General features: G+C 33.8%; 1 protein-coding gene across 5 annotated transcripts in view; it reads left to right on the plus strand.

The window, feature by feature from the left end:
- The window catches only part of LOC119644602 (uncharacterized protein CG43867), a 218632-nt gene that overhangs the window by 29184 nt on the left and 166804 nt on the right, over positions 1-22644 (plus strand). For all 5 annotated transcript variants that reach the window (XM_038044207.1, XM_038044208.1, XM_038044213.1 and 2 more), the window contains exons 2-3: positions 1327-2356; positions 3235-3327. In XM_038044207.1, the coding sequence (XP_037900135.1) occupies positions 1415-2356; positions 3235-3327 (1035 nt within the window). In that variant the 5' untranslated portion in view covers positions 1327-1414. The remainder of the gene's footprint in view (positions 1-1326; positions 2357-3234; positions 3328-22644) is intronic.

Here is a 22644-nt window from a genome sequence, read left to right on the forward strand (position 1 = left end):
TTGAAATTATTGCTTAATACTCAGTCAGAGTCAATTGGAAGTTTTACGCTAGACGACATAAACAATGAAATTCTGCAATAAAATTTCGTCAATTATTTGCACCATACGTTGAAGACTATGGCAGTTTGTATATAAGTTTTCGTAGAACTTTCAAGGCTTTTTTTTCCAGTTTTACTAACGAAAAGGCAAACTGCATTGAAAATACTCGCTTCCATTTTCAAATTTATTTATTTACTATAAAATTAGCAATAAAAAAATTAAACTGATTGAATATGGCCAAAGAGGAAAGAAACACTTGCTCATTATGCTTAGGAAACTTGATCTTGATCATATTTAAATTATGAAAATTCTTTATAATATAAGAGACGAAAATTATTTAATAAACATTGCTACAAAAAATAAGGATAAGGAAAGACGAGAGAATCCGTTAAAGATGTGTTTATAAAGAGTTGCTGATCTATGAAAGGGAAAAATGGCCGCAAAGCGCAGACGAGTATATGCCGGCAATCCGACTTAGCACGCGTAGCTTTCCGTATCGTCATGTTATTGACTGCTTACATCTATCTGTCGTGTATAAGAAATTTTAATAAACTTATAAAATGTTAAATATTTGTAGGATTTTACAATTTTCGAAATTTGTTGCTTAAAATTTAAAATTTGCTTTGTTTTCTTCCACATCTTCCACTTGCACTTCCACTTCCATTTGCACTTGCTTTCCTTTACACTTTAATGATATATTTTACGGAGTTTTGAAATTTACTACTGCTGGTATGTGTCGTTGGGGCCTGCTTTCAGAGAAATCTTCATATACATTACACTGATATTTAACACAATTACTTATACAAGTGCATATAATAGCATTCTCTAGACATTTCAACCACCACTAGCAAATTATGCTTAAAATTGCATACGCATAGGCAGAGACAAGCAAAGCAAAAAGCAACCTAAGTCAGCCACAGAACGGAAATGTCAAATCACAAATATTTATTGAAGAGAAAAAGAAAAAACAAAAAAAAAAAAAATTAAAAAAAAATAAAAATAATAAATAAAGACCGGCATGTATGGACGGACTTACATATATGCTCAAGTCCCACTTGTAAGCCAACCGCATATTTATGCTACCAAGAATCACAAACAGCAGAGAGAAAATAAAAAAATAAAAAGGGAAAAATTGCAAACATTTTGCAACATGTAAATTGTTACCAAGAAATTGTTGTGTATCCATATTTATGTATATATTTAATGAATGAAAGAGTACTTGGTGGTGAATATTAATGATTATCCATTTCTGTGTTTATTCTTTTTTACATTCTTTCTCAACTTTAGCTGCAGACAATAATTACATATACTTTTTTACACAATTATAAGGTGCAACGTAAGCAACAAATAAATAAACAAGAACCCATCTATCTAAATGTCTGACGAAGTGCCTTCGGGTAGATTATCGCAAATATTCGATACTCTGACGAATTTACAAACTAACCCAAATCCATCATCAATAAGTCGAACGCGTAGCGCTGCAGCTAGACGTTCAACCTCATCTTCGCCCTCTCCCTCGACATCTGGACGCCTAACCCCAGCTAGCGCAGGCAGTGGTAGTGTTGGCAGTGGCGGTAGCGGTGGCGGCGGCACTTACCATTTGCATAATCATCCGCAAACTTATCAATATCTAACGCAAACGCATAATTATTTTCTAAGGCCTCAGGATAACACTGAACAGAATGGCGGAGCAGGTTATGTCCACACATTTCCATCCGCCTCGAATCAAATGCATCACCATCATCATCATCATCAATATGGACATTATCTACACTATCACCAGCAGCAGCAACAGCAACAAGAGCAACAGCACTCACAACATATATTCAGCTCACCGTTAATGCTGCCGCAGACACACCACCACCAGCAGCAGCAGCAGCAGAAGCAGCAGCAACAACAACAACAACAACAACAACAACAACATTCTTTGCCTCCTTTTTACGGCACTTCGCAGTCTTTGAATTCGTCGCCGTTGCTCGCGAAAAGAGCGACTTCACTTAGCAGTAATATACCATTAGGCCGGCATGCTTTAGAAAACTCATCATCGCCACCCTGTTCGTCGACGGGATTGCAGTGCGCAGCCCAATCGACCCCTAATAGTCCGCGATTAATGCCTCGACGCACGCAGAGAGTTCCACCCATACCGGTTAAACCGTCAAATGTGAACTTATCGGCGGCACCGTCAATGACTGCCGAAAAATCTGAGAGACATGTAAGTGGTGCAGAAAGTGACGCATCGTGGCCTCACCTCTCGACGTTAACCGACTATTTGGATGTACATCAGGTTAACAACTATCCAGCAGGAGCAATGCCTGAGGTAAGCAACAGTTTTTTCTCTGATTACATTTTTTTTAAACAATAATTATTGGAGTCTGCTACAGACTTGTTTCATAAGACAAACGGCGAGTTGTTGTTTGCGATACTATTTGAAAAGCATTTTTTTTCACGGGTAAAAATGCCGTTATTTTTTCAAATACGAGCAAAACGAGATCAGTGCGTTAAAAAGTGTATATATCTCCTTTCAAGAGACAACTAATCCCGAAATGAATTTTCTATTCCGCGTCCGATCTGTTTATCTGACTGCAGGTCAAAACGTGAAAAACGCAAAAATGAAGGTGAAAAGAGGAGTATGACACCTGAACGGTAAGGAGGACACGGAAGGCCCCCGGAAGGTCGGCGAAATACATAAGCTAAAAAATTAATCGCGGAAAATAAAAAAAAAATTTATAACAACTTTGCGAATAACTTACGCATCGTGCCAAGTTTAATTTCATCGGTGTTGCCGACAGTGATATTTTAGTAATAAGATGCTTTGCGTGCCTATCTAAAGGAAACCAATTCTTTTCGAAAAGATCTCGCCAAAAGCTTGAGAGATGTCATCTGTTAATTTCGCTGAATCTAGCCTTGTGTTGTTTATATTCTTTTCACTTTTTATTCAAAACTTCCAATTATTAAAGTATGTAAGATTTCGAGGAACCAACTTAAAGCAATTCCTCAACGTGCCTGCACTGCTCCACTGTAATGCGTCAAATAGACCATACTGACCGAATGCTAAGATATATGAAAAAAAAATGTACCAGTAAGACCTCCGTACACTGTAACTATGCTCCATAATTTCTGACAAATATTTTTTGAGGGACTTTTTACTACGAGTCGTCTTTTTGTTTTTTTTTTTTTTTTTGTTTCTTCTTCTAGATTAACTGGCAAGAACGTTGTTTAGAGTTGCAGTTGGAGTTGCATCGCTCAAAAAATCAGGCGGGACGGATACGAGATATGTTAAGAGAAAAGGTAAGCGTAAAATCCCTTTAAACGATTTGCTCATCAATTTAAACTTTTGTTCAAAATTATTTTAAAATGAGAGTAGTAATGTTTAACGTAATCGTTATCCTCGCCATATGTCAACACACACTCAATATATAATAGTTTACGTTTGTTTTCCTTTTATATGAAAAAAGTAAATCCCACGTCCCATTATACCGGAAAATATCAAAACAAACAAATGAAAGGAAAATAGAAATAAAACTGATACAAGAAAACTAGGCGAATATCTGTTGTCAAGCATAGGAAAAAAGAAAAAAAAAAAAAAAATCCGAGCTTCCCTTATTCTATTTTTTTTTTCCTTTTCTTTTCTCCTATACCTTATGTGTGCATTTTTAACAATTTCAACACACAACCACATATGTATATATACATCACTGTCATATTGCCGGAAGACATGCATAAAAACACATACATTTGCGGATGAAAACATGAAATGAAAAACCATTTCAGCAAAATAAAAAAAAAAAAAGTCTATAAACATTAAAACACAGCATAAGGAAAAATGTATTTTTTATTTATTCATTTATTTTTATTTTTCCCTTCTTTTTTCATATACCACCACACATTTGCATTGAACTACAAGGCTAAACAATAACATGCCTAAAAGTAGGCTTTCTACTTTATATTATATGAAAAACATGTTGCTGCGCTATGTTATTGTTCTTTTATATAAAAAGAGTTTTTTTTTTTTTATTTTTATTTTTTTTTCAGATATATTTTAATAAGTAGGACAAAGTGTTATTCAATGCAAGGATTATTATACCCCAAGTCAGAGTTTCTTAATTTTTTCTACACAATTACCTATTAATCGAGCAATCGAGGCATTACGAGTTGTTTGTCTAAATTTTTTTCATCGAATGTTTCAAGCATTAATAACATTTTGTAAACGTCAGCCAGTATTAGCTAATAAAAAATTCGCGGCAAACCAATCTACAAACTTATATATAAATTGTTGAGGACTTTTTTTTTGGCAACTGATTAAAGAAATTTTGTATAAGAGGATTTTTTTCAAAATTTTTTCAATTTCTTTCCATAAAATTCTTCCGAATATATTTCAGCAATTCTTCCTAAAACATGTATTGCCTCGTAATCGATGGAAAGGTATGGATTTTATTTATATCGATTGAATCTAAAAAATAGGAAAGGAGGGTATCTGTGCAATGTTCCACGATCTTCTTTGTTTCTGATCTATTCATGTATGTGACTTAACTTAAGTTTCATATAGAGTGTATGCGTATGAAACACATGTGCGTGTTTATAGATTAGTCTCTATATTTGTCGGCGCACTGTTTATTAATAATAATAACGAGTAGACTTGAATTGCATTGCTTCACTTTTTGTTTTGCAAAAATTTTATTATTTTTCGAATTGTAATATGAATGCGGTCTGAGGAACAAACGGAAGTGTACCGCTCAACTAACTCATGAACATTGCGTCGTTTCATCAAAACACTATGTTTAGAAGTAGTAAGGGACACAAAACTACCATTACGGGAATTTGAAAACTTTCTTCCGTTCGTCAGATATCTGTCTCACGACAAGAAAACATTCAAAATTGCATAAATAATATAATATTTTCGATCGTGAGCGTACCGTTTTGTTGATCTAATGCAATAGATCAAGTAAAAAGCTCATGGGTTTCGTTCCAATAGTAATTGTAAATCTAGCAGACCATACTATAGCGCGTTCAAAATTTGACAATTGCAAGATAATCAGTCGAAATCGTGTAAAAATCCGCTATGTATACCGATATTACTTCGACTTCAACGATAACGTTCCGTAGGCTTGTGAAACATCCATCATTTAGTTCAGGCTTTGCCGCGTTAAACTACCATTTGCTTCAGTCTTTGCCAGATTCCTTTAATGCGATAGACTCAGCAGTCCACAAGCTACTGAAACTCGTGTTAATTGGAAGGAGCAATGTTCGCTGATAGCAACGAGCAGGATAGGATGTACCAAGTTGAAACTACAAATATATTTCATGAGTGTTTACCTGCGTGGGTCAGAATTTCTTTATGCTAAAAACTCATTCTATCATAATTTTCTATTGAATATTGCGTCCGTTTTTCATCCCAATTCTATTAGTTGTTATTGATAGCGTTCCCCACCGATGATTTCTTTAAGGATAATTTAAATTTGTAGCAAACCTTCCAATCGCTAGTAGTTGGTTCCGTTCAATTTATAACAAAATAAGACGTTTCATTTCCGTTTATTTGCACATAGAAGTAAAAATACATTTGAGTGCCAAAATTAACCTTTGAAACAGTTAGCCTAAGTTCAGACAAACACAGAGGCAAGATAAGTATAACACGTTCATGTTAACAAAGAAAGATGCGATTTGCGAAGCAGGAGATCGCTTTGAGTGCTAAACAAAACCTAAAAAGTCAAAAGTTTTAACGAATGACTTATATTAAAACCGCATATAATTAGGGGAATAACTTTAGGGGGTCCTCCGCTCTTTTTCTTTGAGAGAAAAAGCGAACTCTTGTTGTTCCAAAGCGGGCAGTACGCTTAAAAAACGACGTATCGTGTTAATGTGCTGCACGGTATAAAGGTAACTATAGGAGGAGTGGGTGAGGACGCGGCCAACACATACCGGTTATACTCCAATTTTGATTGGCTATAGGCAGCATAAATAGTATGGATATCGGCTGCAGTGAGTATACTTTTTAATTACCGCCCTAAAAAATCTAAGCCCTTGACTAAGTCCTTTGACACTTCGAGCACACGTGCTATGATTAAATAAATTGAAAAGCAATTACATGCGCTATGCACCGCTATCTAAATTCATGGGTACACCGCCGGGCAGTTAGAGAGGAATATAGTGATATGGTTAAATGATAAATTGCCAACAAGAAATATCGGAAAATCCGAAAAATCTATGACGTAAACATATAGACGCAGATAAACCGACAAGCTGACACATGGGCAACAAAACGCGTTTGTATTAGGTTAACAACTTACGATAATTGAAGCTTCATGTTGCGCTCAGGTTATACTAAACAGTAATTAAGTGCTTATGTATAATATTGTTATGTAGAAATGAATGAATGAATAAATGAATGAATGGATACTTAAGCAAATATATGTCAAGTGCGTATAGAAGGGTATCAGCATATTCTTGCAAATTTTGTTGTAAAAAAGTTATTTATTCATTTATTTTTTATTCACATAGAATCGAGTAGAATTCAGCGACAACATAGACTTAGCTAAAATTAAATAGTGCTTAAGGTTAAAAGCTCAACCTAAATAAAATTTTAAGTAAGAGAAAAGAATCTTAAGATTACGAAATTTATATATAAACAAATAAATGAGGGGAAAAAACGAAAACGAGGAAAGCATGCATGTACAGGTTCAGACCAAAAGCAAACTCCATTCCAAACTAATTACAACTAAATTAGCGGCTTGTAGCGTGGGATACTCGAAAATTATTTTTTTAATGTCAATATGGCATCGAGAATGTGCTGGTGGTAAAAAGGAGTAAGGGATTAGACTGCTATAAGAACCTAAAGGAACGAAAAACTTTATAATTGAGTTCGAACTGGGTTCGAGGCGGGTGAAGTAAGCAAGAAAGTTCCTTGACGAACCAGGAACAGGCCAGGAACACTGAAGTTTAACATGGCAACAGCAGGAAGATGATCATGGAAACAAGGTAGATTCCAGTGCGGGCCGTATCAAGCTCGTAGTCATCGAATTCCCTGGACCAACAAATATAGCTCTTTCTAAAAATTTATGATCGAACAGAATGCTGAGGTCGTGAGATGAGTTCATATTATCCGACTTGTATGAATTTGTAAAATATTCAGTTAGTGAAACAATATATATTTCCTTTGATTTAACAGTATAGTATTCAATCGGCATCATGTAACTAAATCACGAAGCTTAAAATAGAAATATCTATTAATGACTTAATAAAAATTGCGCTCGACATCTGCCTACATACGAATCTTTATGTTGTCAATTGCTATTTAATATCGTCTTTCTCGTCTCTACTCGTTGCTGTTTATTATCTTTCGTAAGAAACTTTGCCTATCACTCCTCGCCATTCTGTCGTAGATGTAGGTTGCGCTATTCGTTGTGAAACGTTGCGACATTACTTTCTCGAACAAAAAACTCATTCATGGCAATAAAACAAACATACATATCGTTTAAGCATAGAATACATGTGTTTGCAAAGACTCGCTACAAAACTAAATACATGTGTGCATATAGTGGTAGGATCTGCTTCAAAAGTGTATTTATATATGTTAAAGCTGCGAGATTTAAAAAGGAATAACTCTGCCTTGTACTTTCTTCATATCCAATTAATGCATTGGAGAATTGAAAAAACCAAGGAAAAATTTTCATTCAAAAAGCGAAGTCCAACTCAACTTAGAATTCGACTCGATATCGAGTTCGAATTAATAGAAAAGGGACGAGCATACATTAAGCGATCGAGTTGCATGAATAATTCCTATTAGTGTTCAAAGTTGACCATATCTTGTGTTTATTTACCGGTTCGTACGTGTATGCCGTTTAACATGCTTACTTTACTTGAGCAGCGCGATGGGTCTGAATTAAAAGTATTGAGGTGATTGTGGGATTTTTCTGGACAAATAGTTGCTTAGAGGCCAAATACTCGGTTTTAGTTAAATTCATCGCGATCGTGCAATTTACCTTATCTTGGACTGCTAACTTCAGGTTGGTTCAGGTTTTGTCGTTGTAAACGTGGCCATCAATGCTAATTGAATAAGTTTGCATTGATTGTGCAAGATTACATTCACCCTTTCTACTCCATTCGGGTCGTCAAGTACACACGGCCAACTTGGGATTCTTAGAAGCAAGCAGCAGAGAAATTTGCGTCTTGAGCATCTTATACTTACATTTGAAAATGTCTATTTACTTTCCGTGTAGGTGGAAACTATCCGAACGTTCAGAGGTTCATAGGCACATCGAAACCTCTTCCTTTTCAATTTAACAATTGCTCAGTCATCGACTAAGAAGTGCTTAAGATTCACTATTCGTAACCCTTTTGTTTCGCGAAAAGACGACTGAGGACGTATTGTCTGTATCCAATTAGTTCTCACTGCGAAGCAGTAAAGAGCTGGGCACATTTTTCCTCGAAAAAGGGTAGAGTGCTGGACGGTCTTCCGAGAAGTTTGTAAGATTCAAAGAAAAGAGTGATTTCGGCTGCGTATACTACTAGACGTAGACGTTGGCCAGGTTTGCAAAAAAAAAATAAATGACTCATACTCATTTCTTTCTGGCTGTGGTACCTCATAAGCAAAAGGGCTCACTGCTTTGGGGTTTTTAAATTTTATAAACTAGAAAAGTTTATATAATTTCAAGCTCGTATTGTATACTTGTGATATAAAATAAATACATGAAATTATATCAACTTCCACGGATATGGTGATCTTGTCAGTCACCGAATAAGCCTGTGTACATACTCATACACCGCTTAGTTAGTTTTCCTAAGCACTAATATAATCAGTTCAAAAAATTTGTGTTTAGTCCCATAGATTAATTGTGGGCTTATCTGGGGTTTCCTGCTAAAGAAAATTTTTAAATTTTAAAAATTTCAAATATCCTAGAGATTTATGTAAAGGTGGGAGAAATTTTCCTTTAAATACAAAAATTTCCCTGGTCTATTTTTACATGTTTAACAAAATAAATTTTCACTGCCTACTTCGTAGATCTAAATAAAAGGATTAATTTCTTTCTTTCCTTCTTCGTTTGTCGTATTTCATTACATATTAGGATGTGCTAATTACCTTAAAAAATTTGCCATTCATGGGGCATCTCGCCGATATCCTGTGTTTTTTATAATAACGGATGACATTTTCTTTCGACTTCCATCATATAGAACACATTATAACATAAATATTTGGTCATTTATTTCATTTCTTCACTTTTTTCGCCCACATCAAAACTGATATTAGCCCCGGAGCGAAGAAATGCTACGTAACGCAAAGGCAACAAACAACATCGAGTAAAAAAAAGCAAATTTTAATATAAACAAACCATCATACAGAGATGACAAATGCGACATAAATAGAAACTAAACAAAACGAAACGGCAGGAAATATCTTTTTATGCCATTAGTCTGATATCGTAATGTACAAAAATTTTCTATCTCAAATCTCGTTGTTTATGGATTAAAAAAAGCAAAGAAATTTTTAATTTAAAATACATTTTAATACTTCTTGCCTGGGGCTTTGTTTAACAATTTCATTATATTTGCACAAACATTTTATCAAAATTGTTGACTGTAATTGAAGAGCATTTGAACTTTATTTATGCAGAAAGAAATCTATTTTAAATGTATGAAAATTTTTATTAATAATTTATAACTTATACATAAAAGCTTTTCGAGTGCAGTCAAATTGGATAAAAGAGGCGAAAAAGTGGCGATAGTTGCCGGCTTCCTAATGACCTTAACCTGTGAGCTGACATTTCCTGAAATATGACAAATCTGACTCTCTCTTCAGCTGCTTTTATCCTTTTTATTTATATTAAAATACCTATATTCGCCTATGATTGTATCTTAGCTATCTATAAACTCCGAAAGTTGTTTGTTGCCTCCCAAACACGCCACCAACGGTATAAGTTTAAGCCATTTTAAAATTATAAACGAATCCGGGCGACTGACTCTCTTTGCCATTTCGTTTCTATGCCGTAGTCAAAGTAGAACTGGCTGAAGAATTCCGATGCACCTTGCGTGTCCGTTATTTCAGCTCTCCTTAATTCCAGCAAAAAGTGTCGCTAATAAAAAAAAATATATTTATTTTATGATGATCTGATGATTCGGTTTAAACGTGTACACATTATTGTCTAACTTGCTGACGGCATACTTTAGTGCAAAAATTTAAATAGAAACTAAAATTTGGATCTTATTAGCACATTGAACCTTCAACGATTATCAGCTATAAGCAGCTTCAGAGAGAAAAAGCATATTTCTATCATTGTAAAAACATTTGTTATTTTTTGGATATGAAGTCAATAAGAAAAAAAACAAAATTAATTACTTTATTATTTTACAGACAGTTGGAAATTCAATCAGTTTTTTTTTTTTATTAATTCTATTGAATATATATATATATATATATATATATGATTTATGCTTTCTCAATTTAAAGAAATTGACTGTTCCTGCAGAGTATGGTTACCTGGTAGAGCTATGGAGTTTGGCTGAGTCATGGGCTCTTATGTCATTTCGCAATACCCTTAGACAAACAAACACGAAGCATCAATACGACTATCCACTACAGTTAATATGGCCAATGTTTTAAAGGTGGGCATAAAATCGAGCAAATGAGATCAGATTCCTCAACAGCGTGGGAACACTGGCTAGCAGCAGCAAGGTGCAACAGTTGTGCGCCTTCAACAGCACTGACATGAAAACGCCTGGGAATTGGCGATTTGACAAGATTCCAATAACTGGTTTGCGAAACGAAAGTATTCAAATCCTTGAAATCCTGACGTAGTAATGCATTGTATTCTCCATAAATGACATAATTTTCAAGAAACATGAAATGGGTGGCACCCCACGTGTGAATTTTCAGCATGAAGAAATTCTGGTCCATAAAGTAAAAAGAAGAAAGTCTATTATAAATTCTTCAGGAGAAAAAAATGTAAAGGAAAATATGTATTTAATTAATTAATTGCTTGGAAATATTTCCGATATGAAGAAAGAAGATACTCCAAATTACATGTTCAGGAATCTAGTAGCTGAAAAACCCAAGTACTGAATAGTAACGGTTGGAATCATTTATACACAGATGGCTCAAAATCTTCTGGTCTGCCATCTGCTTGTGCCGTGATAGATGCTTCAGGACAGGTTCTTCTCAATCGCGTATTTGACGCAACTGCTTCAACCTTCACAACCGAAGTCAAAGTTCGTTTTATTCTGAGAAATAAAAATACGTAACGTTTCGTTTTGTACACATTGTTATTCATCTAATGAGCGAACATAAATTCTAAGGGCCCCTTTTTTTACGAAAAGAGTTTTTACGAAAATTGCGTATCAGCATGTATCACTTTTTTCGCTTTTGGTATAATATTCTGCAATTCTTTTTCGTTAATATTTTAGCGGATATCATCAAGTTTATGTGCAGCGTTGCCACAAATCTTTTGCTTGGATTTAAAAATTATTATAAGTGCCAGAAGAACAATTGGTCCCCGGAAACTTTCAGTAAAAAGTATAGATCGACATCAATTTAACTTCTTTTCGGCATTAACGCAAAAGTGTTAACAAATTGACGACAGCGAATGTCAACCTAAATGATAAATGATGAAGACGACACATCGATATCGTCATTGGAATGAAAACGCTACTCGAATGAACACTAGCTCGTTGACGGGAGTAAATATAAGCTAGAAGCAACAACATTTAATAAATACATTCATACATGGAGATGGTTTATTCCATTTCGTTGCTGCTAACATTTGCTTGGCTGTGTTTGCGATACGCGGCCAGTACCACCGGTCTAATGGGAAAGTAGCTTATCACGTCAATTACATTCATAGTTATCGGCAATATTCCCCATTTATCCAGCCAGTTTCGTAGGACTGATCCAGATAATAATCAAGTGTATCCAATTTATCCATCTAGTCGGATATCACATCGTGCCCATTTTTTATTATTACTCATAATTCGGCAGTACTTTCATAGGAATTGAAGAAAGACAACGATACTGCCCAGCAGTTGTTCCCTTTTTTTTTTACATAGAACTCGATATATATAAAAATCAAGAGAATTGTGTTCAATGCCTCTAAGCGGGATGATGTGTGCATGGAAAGCACGGAGGTGTGTATGTAGCGCTCCGAGGGATGAAAAGTGAAACTAAATCACAGTTCACCCGTATATCTGTGTGTCTATCTGCCGTGCTTTTCGCGCAGGATGAGGCGTCTACCTTATTTCGATGTTTACCTTTATGATAATACCACGGATGTGTAATGAAAACATAAGGAACAATAATTCGGCGATATTGTAGGGCGAACATGTACAACACAAATGATGTATTGGGCAATCGGCTATGTTTCGATAAAACTTGAGTCTATCAAAAGCCAAAAGTGATAAGAAGTTGAGTTTCTTTCCGCCGTAAGTGAAGATTATTAAAATGCCATTTGACGGGGATTATAGTTGCTATGTGACATGCTGAAGACGCCTTTGATCAATTGAAAAAAAATTCGAAAAGTCAAAACCGTTTGATCCCGTTTGAGGGCACTTGACGTTCAATCGGTGTACGATTGTATGAAATTTAAATATAATATACTTTTACAAGGAGCCGTCACTTTTTCATGCAACATAATATTCTGCTAACTACACTTGACTTGAATACCGACTACGAGTTTTAAGATGTTCGAGAGGAAAAGAAAATTTCTTTTTGGGCTTTGGGATACAAACGTTAGGAGCAAGCAATTGAAACTGTTAAAAATCTCGGAAGTTTCCACGGTTATTGTTCTTGTTCGAATCCCAAGACGGTATAAGACAGACAGTCGTCTGATCAGACTGTAATAAGAAAGACAGGAAGATGATGGCTATTCGGAACTTATTCTTATATTTCATCACAAGCCCGACATGAAAGCATATTTATCGCTAAGCCCAACTTAGGCAATCAAAGACTTTAAAGTAAAGTAAGCGTCTACTTTAAAATGTTTTCTTCTATGATTTTTTCTTCTCTTTTTGACATTTATTTATTTTCAAAATTGCTCGTCCTTCCAAAAACCTAATTAAAAGTTTAGGTAAATAAAAATCTCTAAAATGTTCTAACTAAAGACAAATAAAATTTTGTATTTAACTTTTCTAACCTTTTTTTGCGCCAAGCTTTTCTCTAGGCGTTTAAACGAACCTAATACAAGCGAATGCCAAGGGAACCCTTTAGTATTTCATTATTTACTTTTAGTTTTACTTTTGTAACCTACAAGTCATTAGTTGGGATTGTCGTTTTTGCCGTCATAATAAACAGTAAAAATAGACGACATAGAGTAATTCTTTGGTTATTGCTTTTAATAATACAATAACAAAATTTATTTTAAAATATACCTTAAATATTTATATGCGGTTTTGTTAACTCCAAACTAAAATTAAGAGCTTCTCCGATAAAATTTGTATTCTTTTTTTTCACATTTTTGTTGCAAGAAAAAATATATTGAAAAGAGTTTAAAGTTTCTTAAAACGGCAAATGTTTATACGCTACACCATTTGTGGTACAGGGTATATGAAGTTAGTGCGGACGTACGTAACAGGCAGGGGGAGTTTAGATAGACCCGTCTCTTATTATAGCGATCGATTCAGAATTATAATCTGAATTGACCTAAGACTCTATGTCCGTCTTTCCGCCTGTGTCTCTGGTGTCTGTACATGTAAATGTGTGTTCAAGCTCCAGATCGCAATTTTTGTGATATTTTGATGAAATTTGGTACAGTGACGGATCGGTCAACTTTTTCGATCACTCTCCGTACAATGCCCTATTCTTAAAAATCATTATATGAAAAAAAAATGCGATTTTTCAAAATTTCTCGGTAAAAGTGGCTAAATAGTAGTATCTCAGCATTCTAAATTCGAACTGACGGGGGCAACTTTTGAACCCCCTCTCATAAAACGAAAACTGAACTTCATACGACAAATAGATATAATGCTATCAATGCTTCATGAAGAAAATTATATCGTAATAGTAACTTGACCTAAAACATAAAACAATTTACTGCACCAAATTTCGACCAACTCGGCCTATTTTGTCGATCCTACTCTAATAACGATTTTCACGAAAATTGATCTTTTATAGAGCCGAAAGTTCTCAGTTTTAATATGTGGTGATGAAAATTGACCCACAATAATAATCTCATACAATAATAAGAATTGTGTTAGACAATGTTGTTTAGGGTAATTAATGGTCGGCCTTGTCCGACTATAACGTTCTTACCTGTTTTTGAGTATACTTCACTTGCAGAAATTTGAAAAAAAAAACCAATTTCTTTAAGGATAAAATTCTTGAAAACCTACTGCCTACTTTTGGGCAGAAAATTAAATAATTCGAATATTTTCTCAACATTAGGAATTGAATAATTTGTTTAATATTTTTGTGCAACTTTTCTATATGTATTAAAAGGTTTTCTTTCATTTACATATCTGTTTTTTTAGAACTGATTCCTTACATATATATGTAAAGCGTTATTGTTTACCCTCTGTAGATATGACGAGTTATCAATGGCAATTCTAATACTTGCAAAAAGGATAATAGTTTATGACCTTCAAACAACTACTTATATTACAAATTATATACAAGAAAAAGTTGTTTTCTTTGTGTATACGAGTTGCAGTTATTATTATGGTTTGCTTTATTAAATCCTCTTATTATCATTTCTCTCTCACGTTATAATTTACTTAGTCTTCCTTTTGCCGGGGACACATTCACGATTACAGAAAAACTGCCAATAATGTGTAACCATATTAACCCGACAATGATAATACTTATATAAGAGGGATTAAAGGCAAAAAACAAAAAAAAAAAAAAAGAAGAAAATTGGAACGAAAAATCCGCTTAAAAAATAGTAATGAAAGGAAGAAAAGAGGAGATAAAGCATTGGAAAGAGTTACTTTAAGTAGAGTGAAAACAAGAAAATTTAATAAAGACGGCAAAATTTGATAAAATATCTGCACTTGTAATTACTTATACGCGTACATATAAATTGTGCCTTTTTTCGTTCCTCTGGTAGCTGGTAAATCATCTTCTTTTTATTATGCAACTATTATGAACTTGTGTAACCTTTTTTTTACTGCATTGATGATGACGATGGTGACGATGCTGGGTTACCCGCGTTAATAATAATTAAAATCATGTACAAGGACATGAACCTCAACTGAATCTCATATGCTGCCGCCGCGGTATATATATATATATATATTTATATATATTTGTATATATATAAATCCTTGCTTGCCTTTCTCTAACAATCCAGTAAAGCAGAAAACGGAATAAAATGAAACGAAATTAAACAGCAGCCTCTGAAAGGGGTGTCACGCATAATTAAAATTAAATGCGTTTTTAAGGTTTCTGCCTTTGTATGTATGATATATATATATATATATATATATATATATACCTATTTACATCTTTTTTAAACATAAAATCAACATATAAAAGATTTCAACATCATTTGTCATAAAAACTAATAAACATTAATTAACTTAACATATGTGTATAGGGAATAAATGCTTGCTGAAAAGTTTGCTTGTTATGTCGCTTTTATTATGGGGAATAAAAAGCAGAACAAAAAGTTCTTTTTGTATATGTTCGAAACCCCAAATGTATACCTGAGACACATTATTATTAACCTAAGCCTGAATATAGGCTATGTTTTTTTTACAATCATATATTTCTTTCTTACACATTAGAATTTTTAAGAGCGTCTTTCGTGTGCTTCGGTGGGTATTAAACGTATTTTTGTTTGTTTCCTTTTTCACACATTTTGTTTTCTAAATCAAAATATTTTTAATGTTCGCTTTAGCACGTAAAGCTCGGAATATTAAAAATTAAGTCCTCTTGAAAAGTATGTCACACATTTAGCAAACGTGCCTATGTTTACATGGAAAGATGATTAATTTCGCAAAAAAAAAAAAAAAATAAATAAATAAATACAAAAAAGTAACAAAAAAAATTCAATAAAAAAATTTAATTCAAAATTTAAATTGAATAATTTAATAAGTTTTATGATATGATATTTTTTTACATGCATTGCAAAGTGGCTTCGCCCTGTTTCGTGTAAGTTCTTAAAATCCTAAGAGTGTGAAAGGGCGAAGAAGAGAACGATAGAGCTATGTAAAGGAAGAGAAATAAAGAGAATGAGGTAGATAGACGAGGCGAGAGAATGTTGCATGTATATACGAAGAGAGTAATGAAGATAAATCGAGCTAAGGAGTGAAAAATAGGCAGACCCTGACCGAAAATGGTAGACAAAAGGACAGTGAGAGAGGGGACCCAATATCCTAATTGCTACAAAACAAATAAGAATTTATTGAATAGAAAGAGACGCATTCAGTGGATTGAAAAGTTTCGCGATGAAAAAATTATATACTAAAATTTTTTCAAGTTGCCTCTATTCTACAGAGATCGGTTCTCCTATGTTCAATGGACTTATTTTTATCGAAACAATGGGAGATAATATAAATCGGCAGGAACGCAGCGAGCTTTTTTTAGACTAACTGACTAATCGCTCATTTCTGTAGTATGATTGTACGACTCGAAGCCTTGCTCAGACAGACAAAAGTTCGTTGACTGTTGTGGATGTTAATCTTCTGACAGCGACCAGCAGCGGTGGTAGCTTTTTTTCAGTTTTACTGGCACCGTGTCTCAGCGACGGCTTCGATACGCCCATGAGCCAGTTGATTACTTAAACTACTTATACGAAGCATATTCGGGTCCAACAGCGATGTTAATTGTTACCCACACGACTAACATGGAACTTGTATGGTTTTTCGCGCTTCCGATATTCCATTTTCCATTACACGTAAGGATTCAGCAATATATATTTTTTCAGGATGATAACAGTTTCACATAGTGAATTTACAGCTTGGCAAATGCAGACCGACAAGGTACCACTGTTTCTTCGAAAACTTCGACTTATTTATACAATTGCTAAAGGTCAGTGCTGGTAATCTGTTGTTACTTAATAGATGTCACTCTGCAAACTTTTTGATTGATTTAGTTAACACGGGATTAAATAATGAAGATGGGTAGAGCTTAAGCGTTTTAGAATCGGATCGGATGTTTTGCGTGAGCAGATTTAAAAAGTTATTTTCCCCTTTATTGCAAATGATGAGAAACAACTATCTCTGCGTTAGAGATGGTGTCCCGGCCTCAAGATATTGTGCATTTTAAGTCCTCGCAGAAGCGGAAAATAAATTAATAAACTAATCGAGAACAGTCTTAAATAATGAGATAATTGAAAAATTTTTATTTATTAAAAAATATTCAAATTGCAAAAACAATTTTTACTAAATTAAAAGAGTAAAAAATATAAAAAATTTTTAAAGGAAAACATTGATAAGGAGAGAAAGAAATCCATAATTTTTAAGAGCAAAGCAAAAATATATTTATTCCTATCAACCGCAACTTTCATAAAATGTTTCCTTCAATTTTGAAAAAAGAATATTGGCAGACAATTTGTTGCACAATTCCTTTCATGGTGGCAATAAACTACAACTTTTATTACCTTCTTAAAAGGAAACAAAAAAAAAAAGAAGAAAAAAGAAAAGAATTCAACTGCAAGAGAGTTGCGCTGCAATATGGTAAAATTTTATTGATTGCCTCGTAATTCAGTGATTTCTGGGCGTTATTTTATGGTCAATGCAAGTACGGTTTTGGTAAAGAGCTTTATAGCAATTTCAAAACAATTATTAAGAAAATATTAAGAAAAATATGTTTATGAGAGAAGGTTTTTCAAGAAATTTTCTTCAAGTTTTTATCAAAAATTTTTGCGATTACTTTAGCAATTTTGTTTTTCTTTTGGCTTAAGTGTAATTGAACTTCATTCATATGCTCATAAATCCTGCTTCTAATATCCCTTGTGTTTGTGATTTTTCATTCTTCTACTTTAACAGGCTTTTCTATGCTTTCCGCTTGACTTTGTATTGCCGGCTTTGTATTATTTTTACAAAGCTTTTGTTCTTTTGATGTTTGTTCTGCTTTCTACTTTACTACTTACTACCTGGTAAGCAAATTTCAATTCTTTGGGTAGAATTTTTTGCTTTTTTATAATTTCTCCTATTTGTTTATGCAATTCTTAGCAGTTGGCAATTTCCTTAACAATATCCTTTGACTACTATAAACAGAAATTTTTCTTTATGCAAAAATATTTTTTCATTTTTTTTTTTTTTTTAAACACTACTATGTTTTAAAATTAAAACAAATGAAAAAGTACAGTAAAACTGATTGAACCGCACAAAATTGTGCTAAGTTACGTGATAATGAGAGTAAAAAAAGCGATGAAAAGAAAAATAAGGACCCGTTGTTTACTAGGTGTTATCGATGAGAGGGGTTCTTGTTTTTTTTTTGTTTTTTTTTTTTAGAGGTTTTAAATGCACTAAGCCTCTCTTTTGGTGCGAAAGAGTTTGCATTGCTTATGCAAGGCAGAGAATAGTCTTACCACCACCATCAAGATAAACTTTCAAATAAGTAACGAACATTTGAAATATTCTTCGACAGGCAGGGCTCACCCTTTCATCACATACACCTATAAGGGCCAATCATTTGAGAAGGCAGTTGTTTAAGGCAGCAGATGATCCAAAAAAAAAAAAAAAAAAAAATACATATCTTCTTTCGTTATTTTACTATGTGCATAGATTTGACAACGCTATGTCTATCAAGACAAATTATAGCGCATTTGCAAGGCCGCCGATAAATAGTTAACACGAAAAGAAATATTGTATAAAGCAATTTTAACCGCATAAAAATTACTCTTTGAAAAGTTCTTATACGAGAGGTCTTCCACCAATTCAACAAATGTAAGCCAAGCAGAGCAGTATTAGATTATACGCGAAATCACTATTAACAAATGCCCAAAATTAAACATTTTCATCATGTTAATATTCTAAATAGTATTTTTCATCGTTTTTGGCAAACTAAGTCGAGTGCTTGTGGAAATGCCTCGATTCATTTCAAATATTATCGAAATATCTCCGAAATTGCGAATAACATATGAACAGATATTGAATGGACATATCCATACAAACTTAATATGTCCGGTGTTAACAAAAAATCTGCATACTTTCTCCATTTTCCAACCATTGGAAATTTTCAATTTATTTTGCATGTATGCAAAGAAAAACAGTAAAAACTCTCTAAAGAAATCATTTGTTGAAGGAAACGGAAGTTTATCCTTAGGCATTACGGGTCATGCTGTCTACACTATGATCTACACATATATATAAACAGCTAGCTTCTGGAAGGACTCAAGGTAAACACAAATTCTCGTTTGCTATTCTATTCAGAATCTCTTTCTATATCGATCTAACGTTGTCTGCCCGTCAGATTACAATTTTCCCGACATTTTGACGATATTTGGTACACTCACTTGTTTGGAGCGATGACGACGAACACTACAATTGACACTTATTTGCGAAAATCGTTATATGAATAACTAACTGTAGCGTGGTGAAGGATATTTAATGAATCCCACGGTAATGGTTTTACTCTTTTATTTATACGGGAGTTATTTTAAGGGTGAAGGCACTATAACAACTTAAAAAAAACAATAGTTTTGAAAGGAACAATAGCAGAATAGTAATATTCGATGGAGTTAATAAGTATATATTTAAGCAATAAAAAAAAAGTATTTTTGAAAAATATTAAAAGATGAAAACACTGAAAATACTTCCGCACGGCATCGTAAGTTTAAGGAGCTCTATGGCACGCAGCGTAAATAGTGCGAATGTGAATGTGCAATGAAATAAAGAAAAACGAAAATCCACTTAATCCCTGTGTTGTGTGAGCGGGCAAAATCGTACCCTTGTTTCACCCTCGTATATCTTTCGCTCGCACGGGTAGGGGATGCTGGTATTAAGCTAAGTTTTATTTATCTTAGGTAGCAGCATATTAGGGTTAAGCAGGCAATGATTAACGAGGGAATTGGAGCATTTCGCTTGAAAACAATCATTATTAGCTGCGGTCCCGCAACTTTCGAAAGTATAAACATTTTCCTAGAAGGCAAAAAGGCGCTTTCCGTTCAGAGAGCCATTCTTTTTTTTTTCTTCGTTTTCTTTTCTTGATTTAGATGTCCGGTTTCGCAGCTTCTTTCGGTGGGGGAATCGAAAGCTGGCAGACTTGTCGAGAGATAAAAATGTTTTTGCCCCTGGGTGTACTGACATAGGTTTTGTTCTTTCAGAAATAAGTTTACTTCTGCGCGCTGCTAAGATGTTACTTTTTCTCCTTGTGGACGATTGTTGATTGGCGACTGTGAAGCGAGTATTCTAAAGTGTATAACCTTGGTCTCCAGCTTCACCACCACTACGATTTTCGAATTCTACTCTCTAAGTTCCTTTTTTTTGATACCCATATCGCTGGTACTATTATTCATTTTAAAACTAACCCACTTTTGGGCCGATAATATATCATCATTTCGGGAGTATACAAAATAGTTTTAAACATATGGTCTTGTTGGCCTTACGGTGAATAAGCAAAAACGTGAAAAACATTAAATTTGATTACTTGTAACTTTGTTTTGGACACGGTCGATTGATTTCATTTGTGGACCTACAGAGTAAAGAGTCGCGTAAAGTAAATGTGGAAAATTTCAGTCTTACAATAAACTGAGTTGCTTTCAGTTTACGCTCCACTGCGCGCTTCCACTCTCACCCATTTGGCCCATTTTCAGTACCAAGCTTCACTTCCAATGTTTCTACTATATTTTAAGTCAATATCTTCATTTCTGCGACCAGGGGATTGCCAACAACGCCTACCACACAGACACACGGACGGACGGACATGGCCAAATCGATTAAAGATTTCACGATTCCTTCCTTTTAGGTGTAACACACATTATGGAAAAAAACAAAATGCGTATACCCCCATCTTACAGTGATGGGCATAAAGAAGAAAAAAGAATTGCAGTGGTTTCTCCTTTAAAAGTCAGAACTTCATATAAAATAGGAGATAAATACTCTTAAGGGATAATTTTTAGAGATTTAGCTTAAAAATGAACGACGCCGAAAGAAGATATCAATTCCTGCTACGCCAATATCCCGATTTAAGCGGCATTGCAATTATACTTGGCCTACGTGCTTCTCGTTAACGGACTCGACATATTTCGATAGTGCCTGCAATGGACTCAGAAGGGTCTCGCATATGAGCGTATGTAATAGAGAAGACGTAATGCTTTTTCTCCTCATATATATAACGTATAAAGGTATTGCTGAACGTTGCGATTAAGTAAAAGTGTGATGCTGCTTATACGGCCGTATTGGTTCGCTAAGAATTGAAATATTTGTATATAATTAATCTCGACTCAGATAATAAAAGTTCATGAGCAAAGTAATTGAATCATTTGCGAAGTTACGCATAAAATTATTTTATTTATTTCTTTTTATAAATTTATTTATTTATTTTTTTTGTTGAATTCTTCTCCTTTCTTAATTCCATTAAATTTAATTCTGGTATTCAGTAATTTTTTGTTATCATGCCTGCTTTTTGTCTTGTTTGAATTTTTCCTGAATAATAAGAAGAAAACAAATAAAAATTTAATGAATTTTATTTTTATTTATTTCCTATTGGAAAACATTCGTACGTTTTCTTTCCTTTACTGCCATGTTGGTGAGGTCAAAATCCTATATCTTCAAATTGCATATTGTATGTATATACCAGCGTATATGTATGCGTGTAAGAAGAATTTTTATTTATAACTATTGAGCTTCAGTACCGATATCTTTAATTTATATCGAAGTTAAAGTATAAAGAAAATCGATATCTTATCAGAATAAACCTAATAATAAAGAGGTAACGTATATGTGTATAGTAGTATATGCATGTACATTTATAGGCTGACGTATGTAAAACACGCATTCACAGAGAAGTACATATCGATAAACTTTGATATGTACATACTATTGTGTGCAACCAACAACTTTTCCGATTTCAAATGATATAAAGAAAATTTAATTTTTTTTTTTTTTTTTTTTTTTTTTGTTTGATTTGACATCAGAAAAAAACTTGAACAAAAAGTAAATAAAATGGTTTACAAAAAATTTATGTTAACTTGAGATCGAATTTTTCTTGGTTATCTACTATTTGAGGATTTTGCGAGAAAAGTTCAAGAAAAGACTTGCAAGGAAGTTTGAAAAGGGAAATCCGCAAAGTTTTTACAAACCTTTTTAACAAATCTGTGAAGTCTTTTTTGGATAAGCAAAAGGAACACTTCGCCAACAATGAGAAGGAAAGGTCTTTGCCTATAATCGCAAAAAACCAATTCATAAGCGTGACCAAGAAGAACTTACTCTAACGTTTAGCGTAACTATTGATGAAAGCCTGCATTTGTGAAATGTTTTTCAAAAAAAACTTGATATATTCTCCCCTCTTTCCGTCACTTTGTGTTTATGACGCAGTCAAAGTAAAAGTCGTTGACTGATTTTGGTACACTTGGCGGGTCCATCGAATCTTCCTTTAGATTCAGTAAGCAGTAGTCCCCTTAACGAAAAAAATATATTTATTTTATTTTAAATATGAATTGAACATGTATGTGTTATTAGTGTCTAATTTGCTGAGAGTATACACGAATGCAAGAATTAAATTTGAATATTAGCAGCACATTG

Source organism: Glossina fuscipes, unplaced genomic scaffold (assembly GCF_014805625.2).
Source record: "Glossina fuscipes isolate IAEA_lab_2018 unplaced genomic scaffold, Yale_Gfus_2 0, whole genome shotgun sequence".
NCBI lineage: Eukaryota > Metazoa > Arthropoda > Insecta > Diptera > Glossinidae > Glossina > Glossina fuscipes.